The sequence below is a fragment of the Thalassophryne amazonica genome, chromosome 9 (assembly GCF_902500255.1).
Source record: "Thalassophryne amazonica chromosome 9, fThaAma1.1, whole genome shotgun sequence".
NCBI lineage: Eukaryota > Metazoa > Chordata > Actinopteri > Batrachoidiformes > Batrachoididae > Thalassophryne > Thalassophryne amazonica.
In genome coordinates this window covers 87819986-87847896 of record NC_047111.1, presented here as the reverse complement: position 1 = coordinate 87847896, position 27911 = coordinate 87819986, and the positions used below count along the sequence as shown (strand labels likewise).

The following is a 27911-nucleotide window of genomic DNA, read 5'->3' as shown; positions in this document are numbered from 1 at the left end:
CACACAGCCAGGGCAACTAAGGAGGGGCTCCGTAAGAAGCATTTCAAGGTCCTGGAGTGGCCTGGCCAGTCTCCAGACCTGAACTCAATAGAAAATCTTTGGAGGGAGCTGAAACTCCAAACCTGAAAGATTTGGAGATCTGTATGGAGAAGTGGACCAAAATCCCTGCTGCAGTGTGTGCAAACCTGGTGAAAAACTACAGGAAACGTTTGACCTCTGTAATTGCAAACAAAGACTACTGTACCAAATATATTAACATTGATTTTCACAGGTGTTCAAATAGTTATTTGCAGCAGTAACATACAAATAAATTATTTAAAAAAATCATAAATTTTTTTTTAGATTATATCTCTCACAGTGGACGTGCACCTAAGATGAAAATTTCAGACCCCTCCATGATTTCTAAGTCGGAGAACTTGCAAAATTGCAGGGTGTTCAAATACTTATTTTCCTCACTGTATGGATTTGTGCTGAATGACACATTTCTGAAAAGAAGGGCACAAAATATAAACCAGGTCATTTTCTCCCATATTGTGTTTTAATCGCTTCATTTTGCATCTGTTTTTAATTGTAAACCCAAACCATTTATTGAGAGACAGATGCACTACCAGTGTTCCACTGTACTTTTACTCGAAACAAAGATACGTTTACAAATAATCATGTGTTACCTCATGAAAGTTATTTTTGCTAAGCTTAACAGCACTGTGGTGTGCTGATAATGCACCTGTGCCATAACAAAAAAAACACCACTACACCTGTTGTTTAATTATGTGCTTTGTAAGTAATTAATCTGAATTAATGTCAAATGCAAACATTTGTTGTGAAAAGGTACAATTGTGTCTGAACACCTGGTCAACTGTGGTTTACCGAGGCTGGTAGCATAGCTTAGCACTTAGCTCTTATCTTTACTGCACATATTGGACAGAACGATCATCACTTTCATTTGGGAGGTCTTTTGAATGTGATTTTTCCATTCACAGGGTCAAACAGCATCATGGAGCACAATTAATAAATGTCTTATAAATGTATTTATTAGTTTGTTTTTTTTACATGCAAATCTTTTGTATAATTAATTAACCAAAATTAATGTGTCACATTCGGTGTTTCGCAGTTGTGAATCTTGCGCCATCTCGCGGTCCATGACTCACATGAGTGATCAGTCTCAGCAGAGTTCCAGTTCAGGGCACAGTGTAAACAAACGTTGTGAAGTATGGACAATAAGACAACACCAGACAAGTCCATCACAGGTGCTACTCCTCCTCCAGATAACCCTCACAACTTGGGAGAACGTATCATCATCATAATCGCCTTTGAATTTGCTGGATCAACACCATCCACGTCCTTGTTAGTCATTGTTTACATGCACTGTGAGACGCCTGAACTTTGCTGGCACTGCAGTGCATTCTGGGAAGTGCAGGGGGCCACCAGGGGCATTATGAGAATCATTAAAAGTACTGAATTGAAAGAATTGAAACTTGGACCAAAATATATTTATAATGTGGTTGAAACCTTAAATTATGGGAGAATGTAATACATTTAGGTATAATAAATTACAGTAATTTTTTAATTGGTCCATGTTTCATTTTTTTCAGTGTATTTGGATGGTCCTGGTTTTTATATTATGTGGTGCGGAACACTTTATTTTTCATGCTGTCAAGTGCAAGGTTTTCTTCAGAAATATGTGTTGCTCAGCAGGAATCCATTGACCAGTCTCATTTGTGACTGTGATACGACAAGACGTGATATTGTGCTATTTGAATCATTATTAAAACTGCCTCAACTGGTCTTCTGAAGTTCAGTCAACACTAACTTTTTAAAGTTAAAACAAATGGGAAATGGACTGTATATCCAGCAGTTTTCCATCTGATGCAGATGCTCAAAGTGCTTTCCACATTTCTCACGATCATCTATTCACACTTACACACGCACACACTGAAAAAGTCCTATTTTAACTGTGTATCTTTTTACCTCTGAGTCTTATTAGTTCATTAACGCTTAACAAAGAAATTACTGCCTAAATTACTACCTAAACCTACTTGGGATGGGTATTGATAACGTTTTATCGATATCGATGCCATTATCGATTCTGCTTATCGATCCGATTCCTTATTGATTCCCTTATCGATACCTCGTGAATTTTGTACTAAACGTAGGCTTTACAGGTTGTCTATGTATTTCCTTGAGTCTTAAAGTAAATAAATATGAAATTAGTCACTGTATCCTTGATCTCTGGACATAAATAAAAATAAACAAAACTGTGACTTGTCACTTGTGACTTGACTTGTCAGAGAGCCGCGCAACGTTTGGAGCTGTGTGAACAGAACGGAAGATGATTCTCGTTTCCTTCTCGCAACAAGACAGGAGTGCCAGTTAGTAACTTTAATCCGCACAAAAGTGAATCACAACTCATATTCAGGGATGAAAGTGGTGAAAAACAAAAAAAGCTGAAACCCAAAATTACCCCCCAACACCACCTACACGAAAATGTTTGAATTCTAGAAGCTCTGAAATGCAATCTGGGACTATTCCAGACAATAAACTGGAGTGAGTGCTGAATCCATTTAGGTGAGAAAAAAAAATACAACTTTCCTTATTCAAATTCATTCCAGTAGTATTCTGCTCTTACTAGGATGCAGCAGTTTTCTAGTTTGGCAGATAGTTCTGGAGGAAATCACTGAAGAAATTAACAAACTGAAAATATGGTTTGACCGAAACAAACTGTCATTAAACGTAAATAAGACAGGGATGAAATGGAGGTGTGAGAGTCACTAGGTGTTCACAGGAAACACTTATTTCTGTATGTATTTATTTATTTATGTTAGTTACTATTACACTCAACAAAAATATGAACGCAACACTTTTGGTTTTGCTCCCATTTTGTATGAGATGAACTCAAAGATCTAAAACTTTTTCCACATACACAATATCACCATTTCCCTCAAATATTGTTCACAAACCAGTCTAAATCTGTGATAGTGAGCACTTCTCCTTTGCTGAGATAATCCATCCCACCTCACAGGTGTGCCATATCAAGATGCTGATTAGACACCATGATTAGTGCACAGGTGTGCCTTAGACTGCCCACAATAAAGGCCACTCTGAAAGGTGCAGTTTTATCACACAGCACAATGCCACAGATGTCGCAAGATTTGAGGGAGCGTGCAATTGGCATGCTGACAGCAGGAATGTCAACCAGAGCTGTTGCTCATGTATGAATGTTCATTTCTCTACCATAAGCCGTCTCCAAAGGCGTTTCAGAGAATTTGGCAGTACATCCAACCAGCCTCACAACCGCAGACCACGTGTAACCACACCAGCCCAGGACCTCCACATCCAGCATGTTCACCTCAAAGATCGTCTGAGACCAGCCACTCGGACGGCTGCTGAAACAATTGGTTTGCATAACCAAAGAATTTCTGCACAAACTGTCAGAAACCGTCTCAGGGAAGCTCATCTGCATGCTTGTCATCCTCATCGGGGTCTCGACCTGACTCCAGTTCGTCGTCGTAACCGACTTGAGTGGGCAAATGCTCACATTCGCTGGCGTTTGGCACGTTGGAGAGGTGTTCTCTTCACGGATGAATCCCGGTTCACACTGTCCAGAGCAGATGGCAGACAGCGTGTGTGGCATCGTGTGGGTGAGCGGTTTTCTGATGTCAGTGTTGTGGATCGAGTGGCCCATGGTGACGGTGGGGTTATGGTATGGGCAGGCGTCTGTTATGGACGAAGAACACAACTGCATTTTATTGATGGCATTTTGAATGCACAGAGATCCCGTGACGAGATCCTGAGGCCCATTGTTGTGCCATACATCCAAGAACATCACCTCATGTTGCAGCAGGATAATGCATGTTGCAAGGATCTGTACACAATTCTTGGAAGCTGAAAATGTCCCAGTTCTTGCATGGCCGGCATACTCACCGGACATGTCACCCATTGAGCATGTTTGGGATGCTCTGGACCGGCGTATACGACAGCGTGTACCAGTTCCTGCCAATATCCAGCAACTTCGCACAGCCATTGAAGAGGAGTGGACCAACATTCCACAGGCCACAATTGACAACCTGATCAACTCTATGCGAAGGAGATGTGTTGCACTGCATGAGGCAAATGGTGGTCATACCAGATAAGGACTGGTATCCCCCCCCAATAAAACAAAACTGCACCTTTCAGAGTGGCCTTTTATTGTGGACAGTCTAAGGCACACCTATGCACTAATCATGGTGTCTAATCAGCATCTTGATATGGCACACCTGTGAGGTGGGATGGATTATCTCAGCAAAGGAGAAGTGCTCACTATCACAGATTTAGACTGGTTTGTGAACAATATTTGAGGTAAATGGTGATATTGTGTATGTGGAAAAAGTTTTAGATCTTTGAGTTCATCTCATACAAAATGGGAGCAAAACCAAAAGTGTTGTGTTTATATTTTGTTGAGTGTATATCAATCAATCAATTTTTTTATATAGCGCCAAATCACAACAAACAGTTGCCCCAAGGCGCTTTATATTGTAAGGCAAGGCCATACAATAATTATGTAAAACCCCAACGGTCAAAACGACCCCCTGTGAGCAAGCACTTGGCTACAGTGGGAAGGAAAAACTCCCTTTTAACAGGAAGAAACCTCCAGCAGAACCAGGCTCAGGGAGGGGCAGTCTTCTGCTGGGACTGGTTGGGGCTGAGGGAGAGAACAGGAAAAGACATGCTGTGGAGGGAGCAGAGATCGATCACTAATGATTAAATGCAGAGTGGTGCATACAGAGCAAAAAGAGAAAGAAACAGTGCATCATGGGAACCCCCCAGCAGTCTAAGTCTATAGCAGCATAACTAAGGGATGGTTCAGGGTCACCTGATCCAGCCCTAACTATAAGCTTTAGCAAAAAGGAAAGTTTTAAGCCTAATCTTAAAGTAGAGAGGGTGTCTGTCTCCCTGATCTGAATTGGGAAGCTGGTTCCACAGGAGAGGAGCCTGAAAGCTGAAGGCTCTGCCTCCCATTCTACTCTTACAAACCCTAGGAACTACAAGTAAGCCTGCAGTCTGAGAGCGAAGCGCTATATTGGGGTGATATGGTACTACGAGGTCCCTAAGATAAGATGGGACCTGATTATTCAAAACCTTATAAGTAAGAAGAAGAATTTTAAATTCTATTCTAGAATTAACAGGAAGCCAATGAAGAGAGGCCAATATGGGTGAGATATGCTCTCTCCTTCTAGTCCCCGTCAGTACTCTAGCTGCAGCATTTTGAATTAACTGAAGGCTTTTTAGGGAACTTTTAGGACAACCTGATAATAATGAATTACAATAGTCCAGCCTAGAGGAAATAAATGCATGAATTAGTTTTTCAGCATCACTCTGAGACAAGACCTTTCTGATTTTAGAGATATTGCGTAAATGCAAAAAAGCAGTCCTACATATTTGTTTAATATGCGCTTTGAATGACATATCCTGATCAAAATGACTCCAAGATTTCTCACAGTATTACTAGAGGTCAGGGTAATGCCATCCAGAGTAAGGATCTGGTTAGACACCATGTTTCTAAGATTTGTGGGGCCAAGTACAATATTAAAAGCAGGAAATTAGAGGTCATCCATGTCTTTATGTCTGTAAGACAATCCTGCAGTTTAGCTAATTGGTGTGTGTCCTCTGGCTTCATGGATAGATAAAGCTGGGTATCATCTGCGTAACAATGAAATTTAAGCAATACCGTCTAATAATACTGCCTAAGGGAAGCATGTATAAAGTGAATAAAATTGGTCCTAGCACAGAACCTTGTGGAACTCCATAATTAACTTTAGTCTGTGAAGAAGATTCCCCATTTACATGAACAAATTGTAATCTATTAGACAAATATGATTCAAACCACCGCAGTGCAGTGCCTTTAATACCTATGGCATGCTCTAATCTCTGTAATAAAATTTTATGGTCAACAGTATCAAAAGCAGCACTGAGGTCTAACAGAACAAGCACAGAGATGAGTCCACTGTAACCATTGTAACCTTCACTAATGCTGTTTCTGTACTATGATGAATTCTAAAACCTGACTGAAACTCTTCAAATAGACCATTCCTCTGCAGATGATCAGTTAGCTGTTTTACAACTACCCTTTCAAGAATTTTTGAGAGAAAAGGAAGGTTGGAGATTGGCCTATAATTAGCTAAGATAGCTGGGTCAGTGATGGCTTTTTAAGTAATGGTTTAATTACTGCCACCTTAAAAGCCTGTGGTACATAGCCAACTAACAAAGATAGATTGATCATATTTAAAGATCGAAGCATTAAATAATGGTAGGGCTTCCTTGAGCAGCCTGGTAGGAATGGGGTCTAATAAACATGTTGATGGTTTGGATGAAGTAACTAATGAAAATAACTCAGACAGAACAATCGGAGAGAAAGAGTCTAACCAAATACTGGCATCACTGAAAGCAGCCAAAGATAACGATACGTCTTTGGCTGGTTATGAGTAATTTTTTCTCTAATAGTTAAAATTTTGTTAGCAAAGAAAGTCATGAAGTCATTACTAGTTAAAGTTAATGGAATACTCAGCTCAATAGAGCTCTGACTCTTTGTCAGCCTGGCTACAGTGCTGAAAAGAAACCTGGGGTTGTTCTTATTTTCTTCAATTAGTGATGAGTAGAAAGATGTCCTAGCTTTACGGAGGGCTTTTTTATAGAGCAACAGACTCTTTTTCCAGGCTAAGTGAAGATCTTCTAAATTAGTGAGACGCCATTTCCTCTCCAACTTACGGGTTATCTGCTTTAAGCTACGAGTTTGTGAGTATATATTGTATATATTTTCTGTTGTGTTTCTATTCAGGTTCTTTTTGTCTCTTTCAATAAAATTGTATATAATAATCATTAGATTATTAATATATAAGCAAAAATAAATTTAAGGAATATTACAATTTGAAAACAAATGCACCTGAACGTGATGACGGCTGCAATTGCTAAATGCTAACTTTTAACATTGAAAATGCCATAGACATGCTAACCGCGTTAGCATCGCTCCCGTTTTTAAGTTATAAAATACATCTATCAACTGTTTCAGAAGACCATAACAGGTCGGTTTAACATAGAAAAGGTAAATAATACTCACAGACGTATGCTCTTTAGGGTTTTAGCGGGGGAAAATTAAGCGAAAAAGAAATAAACGAAGCAGTCGACCGAAGCATTGCTTCAATCTGCGAACCACGCTTCGATTGGTTCAAGGTTCAAAGCAAAGCCGCGCTGCAGAAAAGTTGATTAAGGACCCGCTGCAGGGTCTGTAATCAGTGTAGAGAAATGATCATTTTCCTGACAAACACCCGCCAAAACAACGGCCACTCTGAAGGACCGATAACAGAATCGTTAAGCACAAAGCGTATTGATGTCAGTGGATCGAATCATTTCTTAACGATACCCGAAAGGGAAATGGTTCTCGATACCATGCCTAAAACCTACTACCTAAACCCACAAACCTAGCATTCCACAATTACTGTATTTTATCATCTAAAAAATAAATGCGGACAGCATGGTGTCTTAATGGTTAGCACTGTTGCCTCACAGCAACAAGGTCATGTGATTGATTCCCGCCTGTGGCCTTTCTGTGTGGAGTTTGCATGTTCTGTCAGTGTTTGCAGGGTTCCCTCCGGGTGCTCCAGCTTTCTGCCACATCCAATGACATGCAAGTTAGGTGGATTGGACACTTTAAATTGTCCGTAGGTGTGCGTACAGGTGTGAATGTGTTTTGCCAATAACACATAGTGCTGGATGCTGGAATTTTCTTTCACCAAAACATCAAATCTAGGCTTGCATCTCAGATGTACCTTCTGGAAAATTATAGCTGAACTTTCAGGTCTTCTTTTAAGAAAATCCTCCTCTATACCACTCCATAATGAAGCTGTATAACTGGTGACACAAAATGTAAAACATGAACTGTGCACAATTTCTCCAGTCACAGCCACAGAAGCCTATGACTTCTTCTGGGTTGTCTTGGTGGCTTCTCCTTCTTGCACAGTCCGTTTTTGAATACTGTCTACTCCATACAGGTTTACCATAGCGTACCATACTGTTTGTATTTCTGTATAATTGATGAATAATGTCCAAGACATCAGAGGTGGGATGAAGTCACCAGCAAGTCGCTGTCAAGTCATGAATCGGCAAGTCAGAAGTCTCAAGTCAAGTCCCAAGTCAAGTCTCAAGTCATAATGACCACCAATTGTTTGCAAGCTGACTTGAGAATATGCAAGACATATTCAGTTACTTGGAAATGTTCATGTATCCATCCCCTGGGAATGTTCATGTATCCATCCCCTGGGAAATGTTCATGTATCCATCCCCTGACTTGACTGAAGAAAACTGGCAATAAAACTGATTATTTACAGGTGTTATACCAAAGCATTCTATTACTTATGCAACAAATTATCTTGTCTTTTAAAATTTTAATTAATTCAAGTTGTAGGGACAGCATGGTGGTTAGTGGTTAGAAGTGTTGCCTCACAGCAAGAAGGTCATATGATCGATTCCCACCTGTGGCCTTTTTGTATGGAGTTTGCATGTTCTTCCCATGTTTGTGTGGGTTCCCTCCAGGTGCTTCAGCTTCCTCCCACATCACAAACATGCAGGTCAGGTGGATTGGAAAATTTCAATTGTATTGCGGGTGAATGTGTTTGTCTGTCTATATGTGGCCCTGCGACAGACTGACAGACTGGCAGACTGGGCGTCCTGTCCGGGCTGTACCCCGCCTTGTGCCCTATGACTGCTGGGATAGCCCCCCCCCCCAAATCTTAATTAGAGTAAGCATGTATAAAAATGGATGAATGGATGTATGGAAGCTGTAAAGAGATTTGCTTTCAGTTTAAGTTTAAGGAGGATGATTTTAGAAATTTTTATTTTTTTTGTATTGTTTGTGTTTTAAATGGCATAAACATGCGAAATACCAAGTGTTCCAGTACTTTTGCAAGACACTGTACAAGGTCCCACAGTGACAGTGCATGTCAGAGCACAAACCAAGCATGTAGACCTCTGAGACAGGATTGTCTCCAGGCACAAATCTGGCGAAGGGTACAGAAACATTTATGCTGCTTTGAAGGTTCCAGTGAGCACAGTGGTTGCCATCATCCATGAATTGAAGAAGGTGCGCCACACTGTAACTTCATATTCAAGAAGACCTGAGGCTGTAATTGCTGCCAAAGGTGCATCAACAAAGTATTGAGTAAAGGGTGTGAATACTTCAGTACATGTGATTTTTTTTTTTTTTATGTTTAATAATTTACAAAAATTTAAAAAACAAAAAAAATTCATGTTGTCATTATTGGGGTGTTGTGAGTAGAATTCTGAGGGGGGGAAAAATTAATTTACTCCATTTTGAAATAAGGCTGTAACTAGGGTGGTTTCAAAAAAATAAAAGTTGGAAATTCATTACTCTCACCCCTTCATTTATGATGCTTTGGGAAAAAAGAAAGCTGCCAAATATTTTTGTCATACATTAATATTTAGAGGTAGCACATCATAGCTGAAGGTTGTAAATATATCAATTATCGCTGCCCGAGTGCCCGTTGCAATAGGTTATCCATTATCCAGTATCTAATCACATCACTTATAAAGAGGATAGAAGTTAACCACCTGAGTGTAACTAAAGTATAATTTTATATTCAATTTAAAACTATACCTGGGTTTAAATATTTCTCACAAACAACATACTTTCAAAAATGTTATTTTAGGCTACAAGCTGAAAATTTTGCTTCAATTCACAGCTTCTTTTCATTCAGATCTTTGGTGATGGTGAATCTAACATGAGATAAATGTAAAAAGAGACACTTGCTGACTTAACATGCTTAACCATTAACTGGAAACTTCAGTAAAACATGTCAGCTACTAGAAGTAGAACATTTGTATACCTTATTGGTTCCACCGACTGAAATAAAGGGAAACAAATTGCCCTCAAATGGGCAAATACTCAAGGTATTTTTCTTCAAACACACTGATTTGAAGAAAACTGTCCATGATACTGCTGTGACCTCTATAGACATGGCAATTCCTTTTTGGGAGCGAGCTAGAATCCCACTGAGGGCAAAGCAGCATCTGATCACAAAGTTAGAAAAGGTGTTTGGAAAATGGAAAACATTGAAAAAGACCAAGAATCGCAATACAGACAAGCAGAAGAAAGATGAAACAGTGTTTTGTGAATCTTTGGAGGACTTGTTTGACATGGCACATCAGGATGTCCTAACAATGATAAAGTTTGAAGATGACAGACAGTTCCTACTTGCTCAGCGAGAGAAAGGTAGAAGGGGATGCATGACAGGCGTAGATAAAATACAACTGCCAAAGAACAAAGAGCAGAAAAAGAAAGCTGCAGAAGCAAAATACAAAGAGAAAACTGGAGGAGCCTGGACCATCTAATGTCTCATTACCTGACACTGTCTCCAGCCCAGAGTGAAGAGAACACAGAAGTCCAGATGAAGAATTTGTTATGCCAGTTCCACAAAAAGCCAGTAAAATTAAAGTTGTTGTAACACCAGGACTTGCAGCAACATTGGATAGGACCAAAACAACAGACAGAAGTGCCCCCTATATTCTGACTGAAACTGCAGCAAGTCTTGGTCATGATGCAAGCAACTTAAATATTATTATCATGTAAAGGATGTTCTCTTATGTTACACAGCTGTATAATTGGTTCTTGTGCTGATCATACATTTTTGAATATTAAGTACTGCAATGCATAAAGAATATTATTGTTTGGAGCTAGATCAAAATATATGTGGAAATATATAAAGCATAGACTTATTTAAATTTATCAATAATGAAACAGTATAAAATGAAAATGCAGTGTTTGATTGTTACAAAATCTTCGCTACCCCAGTATGTAGGTATTGTAGGAGCATGATACATGTACGAGAAGAACTACATCTCACAATTCATGTTTTAGTGTTAACTATTTTATGGGATATGAAAAGATTTGATTTTCCAATGTATTGCCATAATTTCTGTCCTGACATATCAATATTAAACTGACAGAAATTATTTGGAAATATCTGGAAATGACCATGCTATATGACAAAAATCTTTAAGGGCTGTGTGCTACCAGTAAAAATTATTAGAGTTTTATGAAATTGTACATGATGTGTTTTTATGTTAGGTACAACAAATTTAGGGGGTGAGACTTGAAGTTTTTTGAAAAAAAAATTTTTTGACCATTTTTATGGACCACCCTAGCTGTAACATGACAAAATGTGCAATAAGTGAAACACTGTGAATACTTTCCGAATGCACTGTATACAGCAGTACCAGAAATATCTGGCATTCTTGGGTTTACGAGATGATTTAAAAGTATTATATTATTTTAAAGCTATGGAAACAAAACCTTCTGTATGATAAAATGATGGAATGAAAAATTTATCATTACTCTGCAATGAAAAATGTAATCAGAAAACAGCAGGAAATAAAATGTATATTTTAGAGGGGAGTTTTATCTACATGAACATCTCATCAACTTTGTTTACATGCATCTTTCTCAGACCCCCTACGAGTGACCTTGTCTCCTAAGAATCTGAAAACGGGTATCAGCAGCACGTTGTTCTTCACCTGCACTGTAGAGGGCTCTCCGGAATATACCATCACCTGGTACAGGAACACCGAGCCCATTGTCCCCGACCAGCACATCTCCATCCAGGGACAACACAATGACACGCTCCAGATCACTGCAGCACAGAAGTTCCACTCTGGGGCCTACCAGTGCTTCGCCTCCCGAAAGGGCCACACTGCTCAGGACTTCTCCATTATTCTGCTAGAGGGTATGTGGCTATAGCTGTGTCGGGAGCAAAGTAAACGCAAAGACAAAAGATGTTGGAATGGATTTTGTAACTATTAGCAATACAGAATAATCCACAATAGCATGAAAAATATGCATAAAGGTTTAACATCTGTTTGATTTAAAGTAGACATATTATGCAAATTATGTTTGAAACTTCCTTTAATGTGAAGTATTTTTAATCATTCTTGCTTTTGTGCAAGTAGGCTCTTTTTTAATATCCCAAATAGTTATTTAAATTAACCCTAAATGAATGCGTGGCTTTGTTGCACATGTGAGAAGGCCTTTAGAAACCTGAAAATTATTTAAGAACACATGACTTCACTGTCGATGACTGATTTTTTATAGAGCTGGGCAACGACTAAAAATTTGAATTGTGATTAATCGCATGATTTCCATGATTAATCGCGATCAATCGCATTGTTATATGCAAAATCCAAAATGAATGAAAAAGTAGTGTATAGCACAATTTTATTTTAAATGTTGTGCCATATGAACAAAAGTGCCATAACGTTTGTTCTGCAAACACTTAACAGCATTAACAACAGTCAAACAAGTAAACAAACAAACAAACAAATAATGCTTCTCCTTTTTTAAAGAAATGGTAATCTGCACAACTCAAACAATGCAAGTGCATTACATAAAGATTAAAAAAAGACAGAAATTTTACATTTTGGGAACTGCATTGTCCGCTCTTTAGTCATTCATTTGGTCATCAGTTAAATCTAAATCCTTAACATAGTTAATAAAAGGTATCCATATATTCTCAAAAGTCTGTGATTTACCCTTTAATATGTAAGTTATCCTTTCCAGTGGAAGGTTTAATAAGATCTGCTTCATCTATTGAACAGTACTTGGTCTATTATTGTTGTTACATGACATTGCAATAAATTTTTTAACATATAGGAAGCTCAAGTTTATGAATGCTCTGTCATTCTTACTGTAATTCTGCATTTCAGGATACAACCCCTGGCAAAAATTATGGAATCACCGGCCTTGGAGGATGTTCATTCAGTTGTTTAATTTTGTAGAAAAAAAGCAGATCACAGACATGATACAAAACTAAAGTCATTTCAAATGGCAACTTTCTGGCTTTAAGAAACACTATAAGAAATCAAGAAAAAAAATTGTGGCAGTCAGTAACGGTTACTTTTTTAGACCAAGCAGAGGGAAAAAAATATGGAATCACTCAATTCTGAGGAAAAAATTATGGAATCACCCTGTAAATTTTCATCCCCAAAACTAACACCTGCATCAAATCAGATGTGCTCATTAGTCTGCATCTAAAAAGGAGTGAACACACCTTGGAGAGCTGTTGCACCAAGTGGACTGACATGAATCATGGCTCCAACACGAGAGATGTCAACTGAAACAAAGGAGAGGATTATCAAACTCTTAAAAGAGGGTAAATCATCACGCAATGTTGCAAAAGATGTTGGTTGTTCACAGTCAGCTGTGTCAAAACTCTGGACCAAATACAAACAACATGGGAAGGTTGTTAAAGGCAAACATGCTGGTAGACCAAGGAAGACATCAAAGCGTCAAGACAGAAAACTTAAAGCAATATGTCTCAAAAATCGAAAATGCACAACAAAACAAATGAGGAACGAATGGGAGGAAACTGGAGTCAACGTCTGTGACCGAACTGTAAGAAACCGCCTAAAGGAAATAGGATTTACATACAGAAAAGCTAAACGAAACCCATCATTAACACCTAAACAGAAAAAAACAAGGTTACAATGGGCTAAGGAAAAGCAATCGTGGACTGTGGATGACTGGGTGAAAGTCATATTCAGTGATGAATCTCAAATCTGCATTGGGCAAGGTGATGATGCTGGAACTTTTGTTTGGTGCCGTTCCAATGAGATTTATAAAGATGACTGCCTGAAGAGAACATGTAAATTTCCACAGTCATTGATGATATGGGGCTGCATGTCAGGTAAAGGCACTGGGGAGATGGCTGTCATTACATCATCAATAAATGCACGAGTTTACGTTGATATTTTGGACACTTTTCTTATCCCATCAATTGAAAGGATGTTTGGGGATGATGAAATCATTTTTCAAGATGATAATGCATCTTGCCATAGAGCAGAAACTGTGAAAACATTCCTTGCAAAAAGACACATAGGGTCAATGTCATGGCCTGCAAATAGTCCGGATCTTAATCCAATTGAAAATCTTTGGTGGAAGTTGAAGAAAATGGTCCATGACAAGGCTCCAACCTGCAAAGCTGATCTGGCAACAGCAATCAGAGAAAGTTGGAGCCAGATTGATGAAGAGTACTGTTTGTCACTCATTAAGCCCATGCCTCAGAGACTGCAAGCTGTTATAAAAGCCAGAGGTGGTGCAACAAAATACTAGTGATGTGTTGGAGCGTTCTTTTGTTTTTCATGATTCCATAATTTTTTCCTCAGAATTGAGTGATTCCATATTTTTTTCCCTCTGCTTGGTCTAAAAAGTAACCGTTACTGACTGCCACAATTTTTTTTCCTAATTTCTTATAGTGTTTCTTAAAGCCAGAAAGTTGCCATTTGAAATGACTTTAGTTTTGTGTCATGTCTGTGATCTGCTTTTTTTCTACAAAATTAAACAACTGAATGAACATCCTCCGAGGCCGGTGATTCCATAATTTTTGCCAGGGGTTGTATATGCCCATCAGAAAAAACTTTGGATCAAGTACAGTTTGTTTTGAAATTATCTTCTCAATTCTAATTCTTACTTCTTCCCAAAACACTTTTATTTTCTGACATTCCCAAAGACAGTGTAAAAGAGTGCCTCTAGCTTCCATACATTTTGTACAAATATCCAGTATATTTCTGTTATATCAGTTTAAATCTACTGGAGTTACATAAGTGTGCATTATCCATTTGTACTGTACTAGTTTAAGGCGTGCATTTATAGATGTATTATGAGCACCAGCACATGATACTTTCCAATCTTCATCTGAAATTCTTAGTTGTAAATCCTCTTTCCAAGCATTCAACTTAGAGTATGCTGTGACTCTTTCAATTTTTAAAATAAGTAAATTTTGTTGTTGTGGGAAAAAGTACTGGCGTGCAGCCTGAGACAAAACACAGAGGGACTTCTTTAAAAACGCTACATTTCTTCAACCATGAGAAGGAACTAAAGTATTTTCAGATGTTGTTTTCCAAATCAGGATGCTTTATGTGGATACGTTTTCGTCAAGCTGTGATGATGAATCGGACTGAAATGAACAGGTAAGATTAAGACATTATGGTTTTAATATTTGTAACAGTCTGTTTGCATAAGGACTGCAGCTTTCATTTTTCAGCCAATCAATGGACCGCATCAATGGACATATTTTGGCTTATGAATAAATTACAAGAAACGTGTGTCAGCAGTCGCATAACTTACCTACAACTTATGGCCTGCGTATATGGGACGTATGAGACATACGCTAGCATACGTCGAAAATATTGTACATGCCCTGATTCTCATCATCTCTCCAGTCGCATAGTTTTGTTGATGTCAATATGTAAATGGCTTTTCTTCTTCACCATTGGAAATTTGTATTTTCCTGGTTTCACACATTACAGAAATGCCATCAACACATCCACTTGCTATGATTGTTGCACTGTTCACCCACAGGCTCATTTGGACACTGGACACATTCTGACCATCTGCAACCGATGTACTTATTCAAGTTATGTTTCCTTTTTTCAGTGTAAGAGATTTTAGTAAAATTAGTCAGACAGTTGTCTGTCACTGATGAGCAGAGCTAAATCTGTGCTGTTCCACATGCTGATTATTTGTCAGGATTTTCCTCCTTATTTTGCCCTCTTCTTGCTCTCCTTCTCCCCTCAGATGGTACTCCTCGTATTGTGTCTTCCTTCAGCGAGCGGGTGGTGAATCCTGGGGAGCCGTTTTCCCTCATGTGTGCCGCCAAAGGAGCACCACCTCCCTCCATCACCTGGACACTGGATGATGAGCCTGTGGTGCGAGACTCCACCTACAAAACCAGCCAGTACACCCTGTCAGATGGCCTGACTGTGTCACACGTCAACGTCAGCAGCCCGCTTATTCGAGATGGGGGAGTGTATCGTTGCGTCGCACGCAACTCGGCCGGTAGCGCCGAGTACCAAGCGCGCATAAACGTAAGAGGTGCCTGTCTGCTTTTCAATCTAATTCACTCTACACCCAATTTCACATAAAGGATAGTGAGAGGCATAAACACTTTACATGTCACGTCACCCGTCTGTCTGTCTGTCCGTCTATTTGTCTGTGTGTATATATATATATATCTGTCTGATGTATGTTGATCTATCTGTCTGTCAGTCTGTCTCTCTGTCTGTCTAGTTATCTGTCTGTCTGTCTGTAGTTAGTTAGCACACCGTCTCTTTATGGAGACTCAGTGCATCTGGAAAGTATTCACAGCACTTCACTCTTTCCACATTTCGTTATGTTGCAGCCTTATTCCAAAATGGATTAAATGTATTTTTTTCCTCAAATTCTACACACAATACCCCATAATGACAATATGAAAAAGCTTATTTATTTATTTTTTTAGATTTTATGCAAATTTATTAAAAATAAAAAAAATGTAAGGAATCACATGTACATGAGTATTCATAGTCTTTGTCATGAAGCTCAAAATTGAGCTCAGGTGCCTCCTGTTTCCACTGATCATCCTTGAGATGTTTCTACCGCTTAATTGAAGTTCGCCTGGAGTACATTCAGGTGATTGGACATAATTTGGAAAGACACACTCCTGTCAACATATAAGGTCCCACAGTTGACAGTGCATGTCAGAGCACAAACCAAGTATGGAGTCAAAGGAATTGTCTGTGTTGTGTGGGCCGCCAGAAGAGGAGGTACTGCTGGCCCACCACCAGAGGGCGCCCTGCCTGAAGTGCGGGCTTCAGGCACGAGAGGGCGCTGCCGCCACGGACACAGCCGGGAGTGACAGCTGTTACTCGTTACTGCCTGACAGCTGTCACTCATTCTTCATCACCTCACTCCATAAAACCCAGACGTCATCTCCACCTCATCGCCGAGATATCGTACTTCATTGAAGGTAATATCCTCAGCCGTTTTGTGTTACAGTATATCTGTATATTGTGAGTGTTTGCAGGAGTACCGGTTCCTCTATATGTGGAAGCTGAGTGAGTGCAGGACGGCACTCTTTTCCCCTGAGGAATCACTGCGGTACTCATCACATATTGAGTGAGAGGTGGAGGTGGCATTCCCACCGTTGTTGTTACTGGGTGTACACACACCCACACTTGACTGTCTTTGTTCTCGCCAGCAGTACCAGATCCGACAGTCGGAGACGGTGATCACCTGGGAATTCGGGACTTGGCGGCTCCAGTATTCACCAGGTTCGGTGGTGGCAGAAATCATGTGGTTCCGGCCCTTCTCAGGACAGACGTCTTCTATCCTCGAGCCTGCCCACACGTCACCTTTGTAATTTGACTGTAATCATATTCTGAGATTGTCTGTATATTCGTTGTGCACATTTCACAACATTAAATTGTTACTTTTTGGCTCATCTATTGACCGTTCATTTGTGCCCCCTGTTGTGGGTCCGTGTCACTACACTTTCACAACAGTCTGTAGTCCTCCAAGACAGGATTGTCTTGAAGCACAAATCTGGGGAAGGGTACAGAAACACTTCTGCTGCTTTGAAGGTCCCAGTGAGCACATTGGCCTCCATCATCCATAAATGGACTCTTCCGAGAGCTGGTGGTCCATCTAAACTGAGTGATCAATCAATCAATCAATTTCAATCAATTTTATTTATATAGCGCCAAATCACAACAAACAGTTGCCCCAAGGCACTTTATATTGTAAGGCAAGGCCATACAGTAATTACGTAAAAACCCCAACGGTCAAAACGACCCCCTGTGAGCAAGCACTTAGCGACAGTGGGAAGGAAAAACTCCCTTTTAACAGGAAGAAACCTCCAGCAGAACCAGGCTCAGGGAGGGGCAGTCTTCTGCTGGGACTGGTTGGGGCTGAGGGAGAGAACCAGGAAAAAGACATGCTGTGGAGGGGAACAGAGATCAATCACTAATGATTAAATGCAGAGCGGTGCATACAGAGCAAAAAGAGAAAGAAACACTCAGTGCATCATGGGAACCCCCCAGCAGTCTAAGTCTATAGCAGCATAACTAAGGGATGGTTCAGGGTCACCTGATCCAGCCCTAACTATAAGCTTTAGCAAAAGGAAAGTTTTAAGTCTAATCTTAAAAGTAGAGAGGGTGTCTGTCTCCCTGATCTGAATTGGGAGCTGGTTCCACAGGAGAGGAGCCTGAAAGCTGAAGGCTCTGCCTCCCATTCTACTCTTACAAACCCTAGGAACTACAAGTAAGCCTGCAGTCTGAGAGAGGAAAGCGCTCTATTGGGGTGATATGGTACTATGAGGTCCCTAAGATAAGATGGGACCTGATTATTCAAAACCTTATAAGTAAGAAGAAGAATTTTAAATTCTATTCTAGAATTAACAGGAAGCCAATGAAGAGAGGCCAATATGGGTGAGATATGCTCTCTCCTTCTAGTCCCCGTTAGTACTCTAGCTGCAGCATTTTGAATTAACTGAAGGCTTTTCAGGGAACTTTTAGGACAACCTGATAATAATGAATTACAATAGTCCAGCCTAGAGGAAATAAATGCATGAATTAGTTTTTCAGCATCACTCTGAGACAAGACCTTTCTAATTTTGCAAATGCAAAAAAGCAGTCCTACATATTTGTTTAATATGCGCATTGAATGACATATCCTGATCAAAAATGACTCCAAGATTTCTCACAGTATTACTAGAGGTCAGGGTAATGCCATCCAGAGTAAGGATCTGGTTAGACACCATGTTTCTAAGATTTGTGGGGCCAAGTACAATAACTTCAGTTTTATCTGAGTTTAAAAGCAGGAAATTAGAGGTCATCCATGTCTTTATGTCTGTAAGACAATCCTGCAGTTTAGCTAATTGGTGTGTGTCCTCTGGCTTCATGGATAGATAAAGCTGGGTATCATCTGCGTAACAATGAAAATTTAAGCAATGCTGTCTAATAATACTGCCTAAGGGAAGCATGTATAAAGTGAATAAAATTGGTCCTAGCACAGAACCTTGTGGAACTCCATAATTAACCTTAGTCTGTGAAGAAGATTCCCCATTTACATGAACAAATTGTAATCTATTAGACAAATATGATTCAAACCACCGCAGCGCAGTGCCTTTAATACCTATGGCATGCTCTAATCTCTGTAATAAAATTTTATGGTCAACAGTATCAAAAGCAGCACTGAGGTTTAACAGAACAAGCACAGAGATGAGTCCACTGTCTGAGGTCATAAGAAGATCATTTGTAACCTTCACTAATGCTGTTTCTGTACTATGATGAATTCTAAAACCTGACTGAAACTCTTCAAATAGACCATTCCTCTGCAGATGATCAGTTAGCTGTTTTACAACTACCCTTTCAAGAATTTTTGAGAGAAAAGGAAGGTTGGAGATTGGCCTATAATTAGCTAAGATAGCTGGGTCAAGTGATGGCTTTTTAAGTAATGGTTTAATTACTGCCACCTTAAAAGCCTGTGGTACATAGCCAACTAACAAAGATAGATTGATCATATTTAAGATCAAAGCATTAAATAATGGTAGGGCTTCCTTGAGCAGCCTGGTAGAAATGGGGTCTAATAGACATGATGGTTTGGATAATAACTAATTCCTTGATCAGGGGGAGAAGGACCTTAATCAGGGAGGTGACCAAGAACCTGATGGTCATTCTGTCAGAGCGTCGGTACCGACATGCCCCATCCAACCTGATGGAGCCCGAGAGGTGCTGCAAAGAGGAATGGGCAAAACTGATCAAAGATAGGTTCAACAAGCTTGTGGCATCATATTCAAGAAGACTTGAGGCTGTAATTGCTGCCAAAGATGCATCAACAAAGTATTGAGCAAAGGGTGTGAATACTTATTTAATTGAATTTAATTTAATTAGCTTATAATGCACCAAATCACAGCAAAAGACATCTCAAGGTGCCTTACATAAAACAAGTCAACATAAAATTTAATAAATAATTAAAAATGAATTAAAAAAAATCAAATACATAAATAAAAACAGAAGTAAAAGAATAAAACAAATAAAATAAAAGCTATTCATAAGAAAGAGAATAAAAATAGCTTTTGAGTCTTGACTTAAAAATGTCCACGGACTCCGATTGCCTCACGGTCACAGGAAGACTGTTCCACAGGGTGGGTGCACGATACAAAAAGGCTCTTTGACCGGCTGACTTTTTCTTCACCCTGGGAACACAGAGAAGTCCCGCATCCTGTAACTGCAAAGCCCGGGCCAGCACGTAGAGTTCCACCAGATCAGCCAGATAAGATGGCTCCAGTTCATGAACAACCTTATAAGTCAACAGCAAAACCTTAAAATCTGCTCTCACAGAGACAGGGAGCCAGTGCAAAGATGCCAAAATGGGTGTGATATGTTCAGACCTTCTGCTATGTGTCAGAAGTCTGGCGGCAGCGTTCTGAACCAGCTGAAGACCCCTAATGCTGGACTGTGGTAACCCTGAAAATAGAACATTACAATAATCTAGTCTAGAAGAAACAAAAGCATGAATCAGGGTCTCAGCATCAGCCATGGACAGGATGGGGCGGATCCTCGCTATATTTCTCAGATGGAAAACAGTCCTAGTAACATCCCTGCTGTGGAGGTCAAAAGACAACGTGGGATCAAAAATTACCCCAAGTTTCCTCGTTTTGTCCGTATGATGTATGAGACACGAACCCAGGCTGAGCGCCAGCTGGTCAACTGATGCCAATGTGTCGCTGGACCAAGAACCATCGTTTCAGTCTTATCAAAGTTTAAAAGTAGGAAGTTACTAGACACCCAACTTCTCACTGATAGAAGACAGTCCTCGGGGATTTTATGGGAGTGAGATTTCCCGCAGTTATCGGCATGTACAACTGAGTATCATCAGCATAACAATGAAAGGCAATCACAAAACGCCGCAGTATACGCCCAACGGGTGCCACATACAGGGAGAAAAGCAAGGGGCCTAAAACAGATCTCTGTGGAACCCCAAATCTCATGTCAGCAAGGTCAGAGGTAGTGCCATTATACAAGACACATTGAGAACGACTGGACAGATATGACGTCAACCAGGCAAGGGCACTTCCAGTAATCCCCCAAAAAATTCTCCAACCTATCGAGCAAAATATGATGATCCACGGTATCAAACGCAGCACTGAGATCTACATGAAATACTATTAAATTCTGTCAATCTAGGTAACACCTCAATAGTAGCGCATTGAGGTGTTACCCACTTATGTACAAGTGTTTCTTAGTTTTTTATTTTTAATAAATTTACAAAAATCTTAACAAAAAAACTTTTTTCATGTTGTCATTATGGGGTGTTGTGAGTAGAATTTTGAAGGAAAAATGAATTTACTCCATTTTGGAATAAGGCTGTTGTTGTGTGGGCCGCTGAAGAGGAGGTACTGCTGGCCCACCACCACCAGAGGGCGCCCTGCCTGGAGTGCGGGCTCCAGGCACCAGAGGGCGCCGCCGCCTCACGGGAGCAGCCTCGGTGACAGCTGTCACCCATCACCTGAGACAGCTGACGGCAATCATCAGTGGGGTATATCAGCAGGACGGCATCTCCACCTCATTGCCGAGATATCGTTTTTACCGGAGAGGTAACGTATTGACGCTAACAGAGTGTATCTTTTTGGATTGAGCTAGTTATTTGGATTACTGTTCCAACGAGAGGTGGAGGTAACTTTCCTGCTGTTCGGAGTCCTGGGTGCAAACGCGCCCCCATCTGACTGTACTTTGTTTCCTCGCCAGCAGTACCAGGTCCGACACGCGGAGGCAGTGGCCACCTGGGAGTTCGGGACTTGGCGGCTCCAGTATTCCCGGGGTCCTGTGGCGGAGGAAGCCGTGTGGTTCCGGTCTTACCTTGGAGGGGCGTCTCCTATCTTCGAGCCTGCCCACACGACACTTTTGTGAATTGACTGTTGTCCCTTTCTGTGATTGGTGTATTCGTTGTGCACATTCACAACAGTAAAGTGTTGTTATTTGACTTACTCCATTGTCCGTTCATTTGCGCCCCCCTGTTGTGGGTCCGTGTTCCTACACTTTCCCAACAGCTGTAACATAACAGAATGTGAAAAAAAAGTGAAGAGCTGTGAATATTTTCTGGATGAACAGTAGTTGGCTAGTCAGTGAGCTATGTGTCAGTTGTCATACCTTCACCAAGGACCTAACATCTGCCAAATCTCAATCCAAATCTGGACCAAATATATATTATATTTGTGTGTGTGTGTGTGTGTGTGTGTGTGTGTGTGTGTGTGTGTGTGTGGTGTGGTGTGTGTGTGTTGGTGTGTGCGTGCGTGCGTGCGTGCGCTATTGTGCTATGTTATAGAAATTGGTTAACTCCCAAATATGCCTCTAGTTTCAGATCTCCATCAGATTTTATTGGGCTCTTTTGAACAAGGCAAAAACACTACTTCCATGGTGGAGGTAGCTCCATAGATGGTGATATAGTAAACATAATTAGAAATAATAGCAGGCTGAAACATAACAAATAGCCATTATCATGATTTTTAAAAGGGAGCATCACTAACCTCCCTCTCCACCTCTCAACTCTATCCCTCAACCTTTTTCGCTTCACCTCTTGTTTCCATGGTTTCTCCATGATCTCCCTCACCTCACCTGCCCCTCTCGCCGACCTCTGTCTGTCTCCTCCCTCCATCCCCTCCCTCTCTTCCCTGTGTCTTTAGGTCCACCCCGAATCAGACCCATGCGGGACATCACTGCAGTGGCAGGCAGGAATACCTACATAACTTGCCGTGTAATTGGTTACCCATATTACTCCATCAAGTGGCTGAAGGATGGCATGCAGCTACCCGATAATCACCGTCAAGTGCTGTTTGATAATGGCACCCTGAGGCTGACAGATGTGCAAAAGGGTGCAGATGAGGGCACATATTTGTGCAGTGTTCTGATCCAGCCCCAGGTATCAATCAACCAGACTGTCCACGTCACTGTCAAAGGTAAGATGATGAATCATGTAAATGGTACTGGGAAAGGTTAGGTTTAATGTAAAACACATAGTTAATAATAATACAGTTCAAAGTGAAACTACAATGGAGACAGAGTCAGCTACCTGCCTACACTGCAGCTTCAATATGTCTTTTCAAAAAAAAAAAGGAAAAGGTGCGCTTGTTACTAGAAGCAAAACAAGAGACTGAAATGTGGGGACCTCACGTCCATGTTGAAAATAACGCATTGTTCAACTATATTCTGTCCACAGAGAAAATTGCCCACTTTCTGGAAAGTGTGAGACTGTGGTGACATATTTGCAAATTGACTTGCACTTGCTCATTGCACAGCCATAAATCAAACAAGACTCATAATCCCAACATGCCTTGCAGCAAATGTGATGGACAAATTGAAGTATATATTGGGCAGCACAGTCTCGTTTGAGGGTGGGGGCTAAAGGGTTAAAATATGACGCATATGACACAATAATCCTGCAGCCCTCGTCTGTCACCAGCAGAAAAATGGCACTTTCTCTGAATTTTTGGGCAAATTACACAGCAAACAAAGTGAAACTGCAAAGAAAAACTGACGATGCGGTGGAAAGAGGACATGATGTGTTGTGGTTTGTTTATAACCCGGAGCTCGTCGAGGCGGTTGTGCAGGCAAGAGAAAGGAGCTACTATGGCTATGTGTGTAGGCTAAAACATACCCACACAACCTCCCATTTGCTTTGTCTTCCCTTCTCCACTGGGAACCAAAAAAAAATGCACTTTTCGTGACTGCTTCAGTGATTGCAGCCAAAAACAAAACAGTAGACCATTTTCTGTTAGACGTGATGCTGTGTTTGTATTGACACAAACAGCAGGCTGTCCCCAGAAGTCGTCAAATCCCGCGATATCACGCAGGGGTTCAAACGAGACTGCGGTGCCCTGTTATACAGTAGTGTTCAGAATAATAGTAGTGCTGTGTGACTAAAAAGATTAATCCAGGTTTTGAGTATATTTCTTATTGTTACATGGGAAACAAGGTACCAGTAGATTCAGTAGATTCTCACAAATCCAACAAGACCAAGCATTCATGATATGCACACTCTTAAGCAATGTTGTATAAAGTACCCGAAAATCACACTTAAGTAAAAGTACAGATACCCATTAAAAAATGACTTTGGTAGAAGTTCAAGTCACTGATTGAAATGCTACTCAAGTAAAAGTCTTAAAGTATCTAGTATTTATTGTACTTAAGTATGACTTTATTGTACTTAAGTATGACAAGTAATGTACAACTAAATGTACTCAAGTATTGAAAGTAAAAGTACAAGTAAATGTTAATAATCAAAAACGGACTGATTTTTAAATAAAATTTTATCTAGGCTTGTAATGACTGGTAGTATTAGTCAAAATACTGAAAATTGTGCACATCACACAAAAAACACTTCAGAAACAAGGTTTCAAAACCTAAACGAGAGTAGGCTACTCACTAGGTGTTCACAGGAAACATTTATTTCTATATGTATTGATTTATTTTCATGGTTTTATCTTGTTTGTTGTGTTTTGTTTCATTAGTTTCGTTTTGTCTCTTTCTCTAAAATTGTATTGTAACTTTATTAGTCTATTATTATTGACTATTATTGTCTAATATGTAGACTATGATTGTTGTTGCTATAATATATGAATAAAAATTAATTTAAAAAAATTACACTTTGACTCTTTTACGACAACGAACGCTGAGCCATTAATTATACAGAAAACAAATCAACACAAACGTGCTGATGCGAACAGCTTAATGCTAACTTTAACATTGAAAATGCCATAGACATGCTAACGCATTAGCATCAGTCCCATTTTTAAGCTATAAACTACATCTATCAACTGTTTCAGAAGACCATAACAGGTCGGTTTAACATAAAAATATTAAATATTTCTCACAGACATATGCTCTTCAGAGTTTTAGCGGGAAAAAATTAGGATAAAGCGAAATAAAATCCATGAATCATAGATCGAAGCACTGCTTCGACCTGCGAATCACTGCTTCAATTGGTTCAAGGTTCAAAGCAAAGCCGCGCTGCAGAAAAGTTGATTACAGACCCACTGCAGGTCTGTAATTAATGCAGAGAAATTATCATTTTCCTGACAAACACCCCCCAAGTGCGCAACTGCAAAACATCCTACCGGACATGTCTCATGACAAATCAGCCTGACTTCGTTGCAGTCACTAGTAATCAGTGGTGTCCTCTGGCTCAAAACATGACTTTTTTTCGCGCATGTGTGTGTGTTTTTTGTAACGAGTAATGGCATGGCGTATAGAAAATGTATCGGAGTAGAAGTATGCAATTAAAGTCAGAAATGTAGTGAAGTAAAAGTGAAAGTAAGCTGAATTTAAAAAGCTCAAGTAAAGTACAAAGTCTCCCAAAACGTACTTAAGTACAGTAGTGATGTATTTTACTTCGTTACTAGACAACACTGCTCTTAAGGATATGAAATTGGGCTATTAGTAAAAAAAAGTAGAAAAGGGGGTGTTCACAGTAATAGTAGTGTGGCATTCAGTCAGTGAGTTTGTCAATTTTGTGGAACAAACAGGTGTGAATCAGGTGTCCCCTTTGTAAGGATGAAGCCAGCACCTGTTGAACATGCTTTTCTCTTTGAAAGCCTGAGGAAAATGGGACATTCAAGACAGTGTTCAGAAGAACAGCGTAGTTTGATTAAAAAGTTGATAGGCGAGGGGAAAACTTATACGCAGGTGCAAAACATTATAGGCTGTTCATCTACAATGATCTCCAATGCTTAAAATGGACAAAAAAAAAAAAAAAGAGACACGTGGAAGAAACGGAAAACAACCATCAAAATGGATAGCAGAATAACCAGAATGGCAAAGGCTCACCCATTGATCAGCTCCAGGATGATCAAAGACAGTCTGGAGTTACCTGTAAGTGCTGTGACAGTTAGAAGACGCCTGTGTGACGCTAATTTATTTGCAAGAATCCCCCGAATAATTGAAATGTGCAGAAGAGGTTACAATTTGCCAAAGAACACATCAACTGGCCTAAAGAGAAATGGAGGAATATTTTGTGGACTGATGAGATTAAAAATTGTTCTTTTGGGTCCAAGGGCCGCAGACAGTTTGTGAGATGACCCCCACAACTCTGAATTCAAGCCACAGTTCACAGTGAAAGACAGTGAAGCATGGTGGTGCAGCATCATGATATGGGCATGTTTCTCCTACTATGGTTTGGGCCTATATATCGCATACCAGGTATCATGGATCAGTTTGGATATGTCAAAATACTTGAAGAGGTCATGTTCCTTATGCTGAAGAGGACATGCCCTTGAAATGGGTGTTTCAACAAGACAATGACCCCAAGCACACTTGTAAACGAGCAAAATCTTGGCTCCAAACCAACAAAATTAATGCCTCGCAGATGTGAAGAAATCATGAAAAACTGTGGTTACACTAAATACTAGTTTAGTGATTCACAGGATTGCTAAAAAAAGCAGTTGTACATAAGAGTTTGAGTTTCGTAGCATCAACAGCAGATGCTACTATTATTGTGAACACCCCCTTTTCCTGACTTTTTTTTTTTTTTTTTACTATAGCCCAATTTCATAGCCTTAAGAGTGTGCATATCTGATGCTTGGTCTTGTGGATTTGTGATAATCTACCTGAATCTACTGGTACCTTGTTTCCCATGTAACAATAAAGAAATATACTCAAAACCTGGATTAATCTTTTAGTCACATAGCACTACTGTTATTCTGAACACTACTGTATATTACATTATGCAGTGTACTTTGTAAAAATGTTATGAAAACTTCTTTCCTAATTCCTTGATTGTCACCAACTTGGCATGTGTGTTAGGTATGGTTGACATCAAGAAGCCTATTAATTTGGGGGACAATAGGGTCAAAGGTCATAATCACGGATGATACTCTTCTGCAGAAGAGCATCACTTGTACCCTTATCAACTTCTGCCTAGAGTGTCATGTGTTAGTGCAGACTATTTGTGTGTTATTCTTTCGTAGTTTACAGGTGTTTTAAAGCAGGATTTCTGAGAATTGAGTTCAAAACCTGTTCACTGTCATCTGAGACATTTGCTTGTAAAGTTGACATTGATGCATTTCTGATAGAGGTAGGTGAATTGTTCAGGTAGAGTTATGTGCCAGTGTGTGTCTGTGTTTTTTGTTGGGTCTGTGAAACCGGGTATGATGGTAGAAGGGCAAGCTGCAGAGGTGTTAAGGATGTGTGCATGCGCCTGTGTGAGTGTGGACTCTGATTTAATTAGATGAATAATAATGAAGCCTAGATTAAATCCCCCAGATGTCTCAGCTGTAGTACCCCCACCTCATACCTCCGTCACTATGGAAATGAAAAGTTCTCCTGCCAATTGGACTCTAACCAGAGCAGCTATTATGGGCTGCAGGAGATGGGGGTTTGAGGGGGGAGGGAAAGGACCCATTGGCCAATGACCTTCTCTTTTTCTGCATTGCTCCCGATGGCCACACTGCCGTTCTTTTGCACCATTTATCACGCCGGGTGTTTTCTGACTCTGCGTTCTTCCTCTCACCCAGTGCCGCCGCTGATTCAACCCTTCGATATCCCCTCTACCTCAGTGGGGAAGCTCATGTATATCGCCTGTGTAGTGTCATCTGGGGACATGCCCATACGCATCACCTGGCACAAAGATGGCCAACTCATCGTGCCAGGCTCTGCCTCTGGCATGGGAATAGAGACCAAAGAATTCATGAGCTCCCTGCAAATATCCAAGGTGACACTGAAGCACAATGGAAACTACACCTGCATCGCCAGCAACGCCGCTGCAACCGTCAGCTGGGAAAGACAGTTAATCGTTACTGGTGAGAAACTGAGCAAAAGTATTAAAGAAATGAAGAAATAGGTCAGAACAGCTAAGATGTAGAGGGAGGCCACTCGCATTTTTTAAAAAGATTTTCTTCATGGTCTTTCATTTGAAAAAGTGACATCTTGTTTTTTCTCAGTGCCACCACGTTTTGTGGTACAGCCCAACAACCAGGATTGTATCTATGGCAAAGCTGGGGTCCTCAACTGCTCTGTGGAGGGTTACCCACCTCCGAAAGTCATGTGGAAACATGCCAAGGGTA

General features: G+C 40.2%; 1 protein-coding gene across 1 annotated transcript in view; it reads left to right on the top strand.

Annotated features, from left to right (window-relative positions):
- The window catches only part of LOC117517607 (Down syndrome cell adhesion molecule-like protein 1 homolog), a 243800-nt gene that overhangs the window by 142873 nt on the left and 73016 nt on the right, over positions 1–27911 (top strand). The window contains 5 exon segments of the mRNA XM_034178694.1: positions 11493–11768; positions 15614–15910; positions 22539–22811; positions 27363–27647; positions 27789–27908. Coding sequence (XP_034034585.1) covers positions 11493–11768; positions 15614–15910; positions 22539–22811; positions 27363–27647; positions 27789–27908 — 1251 coding nt within the window.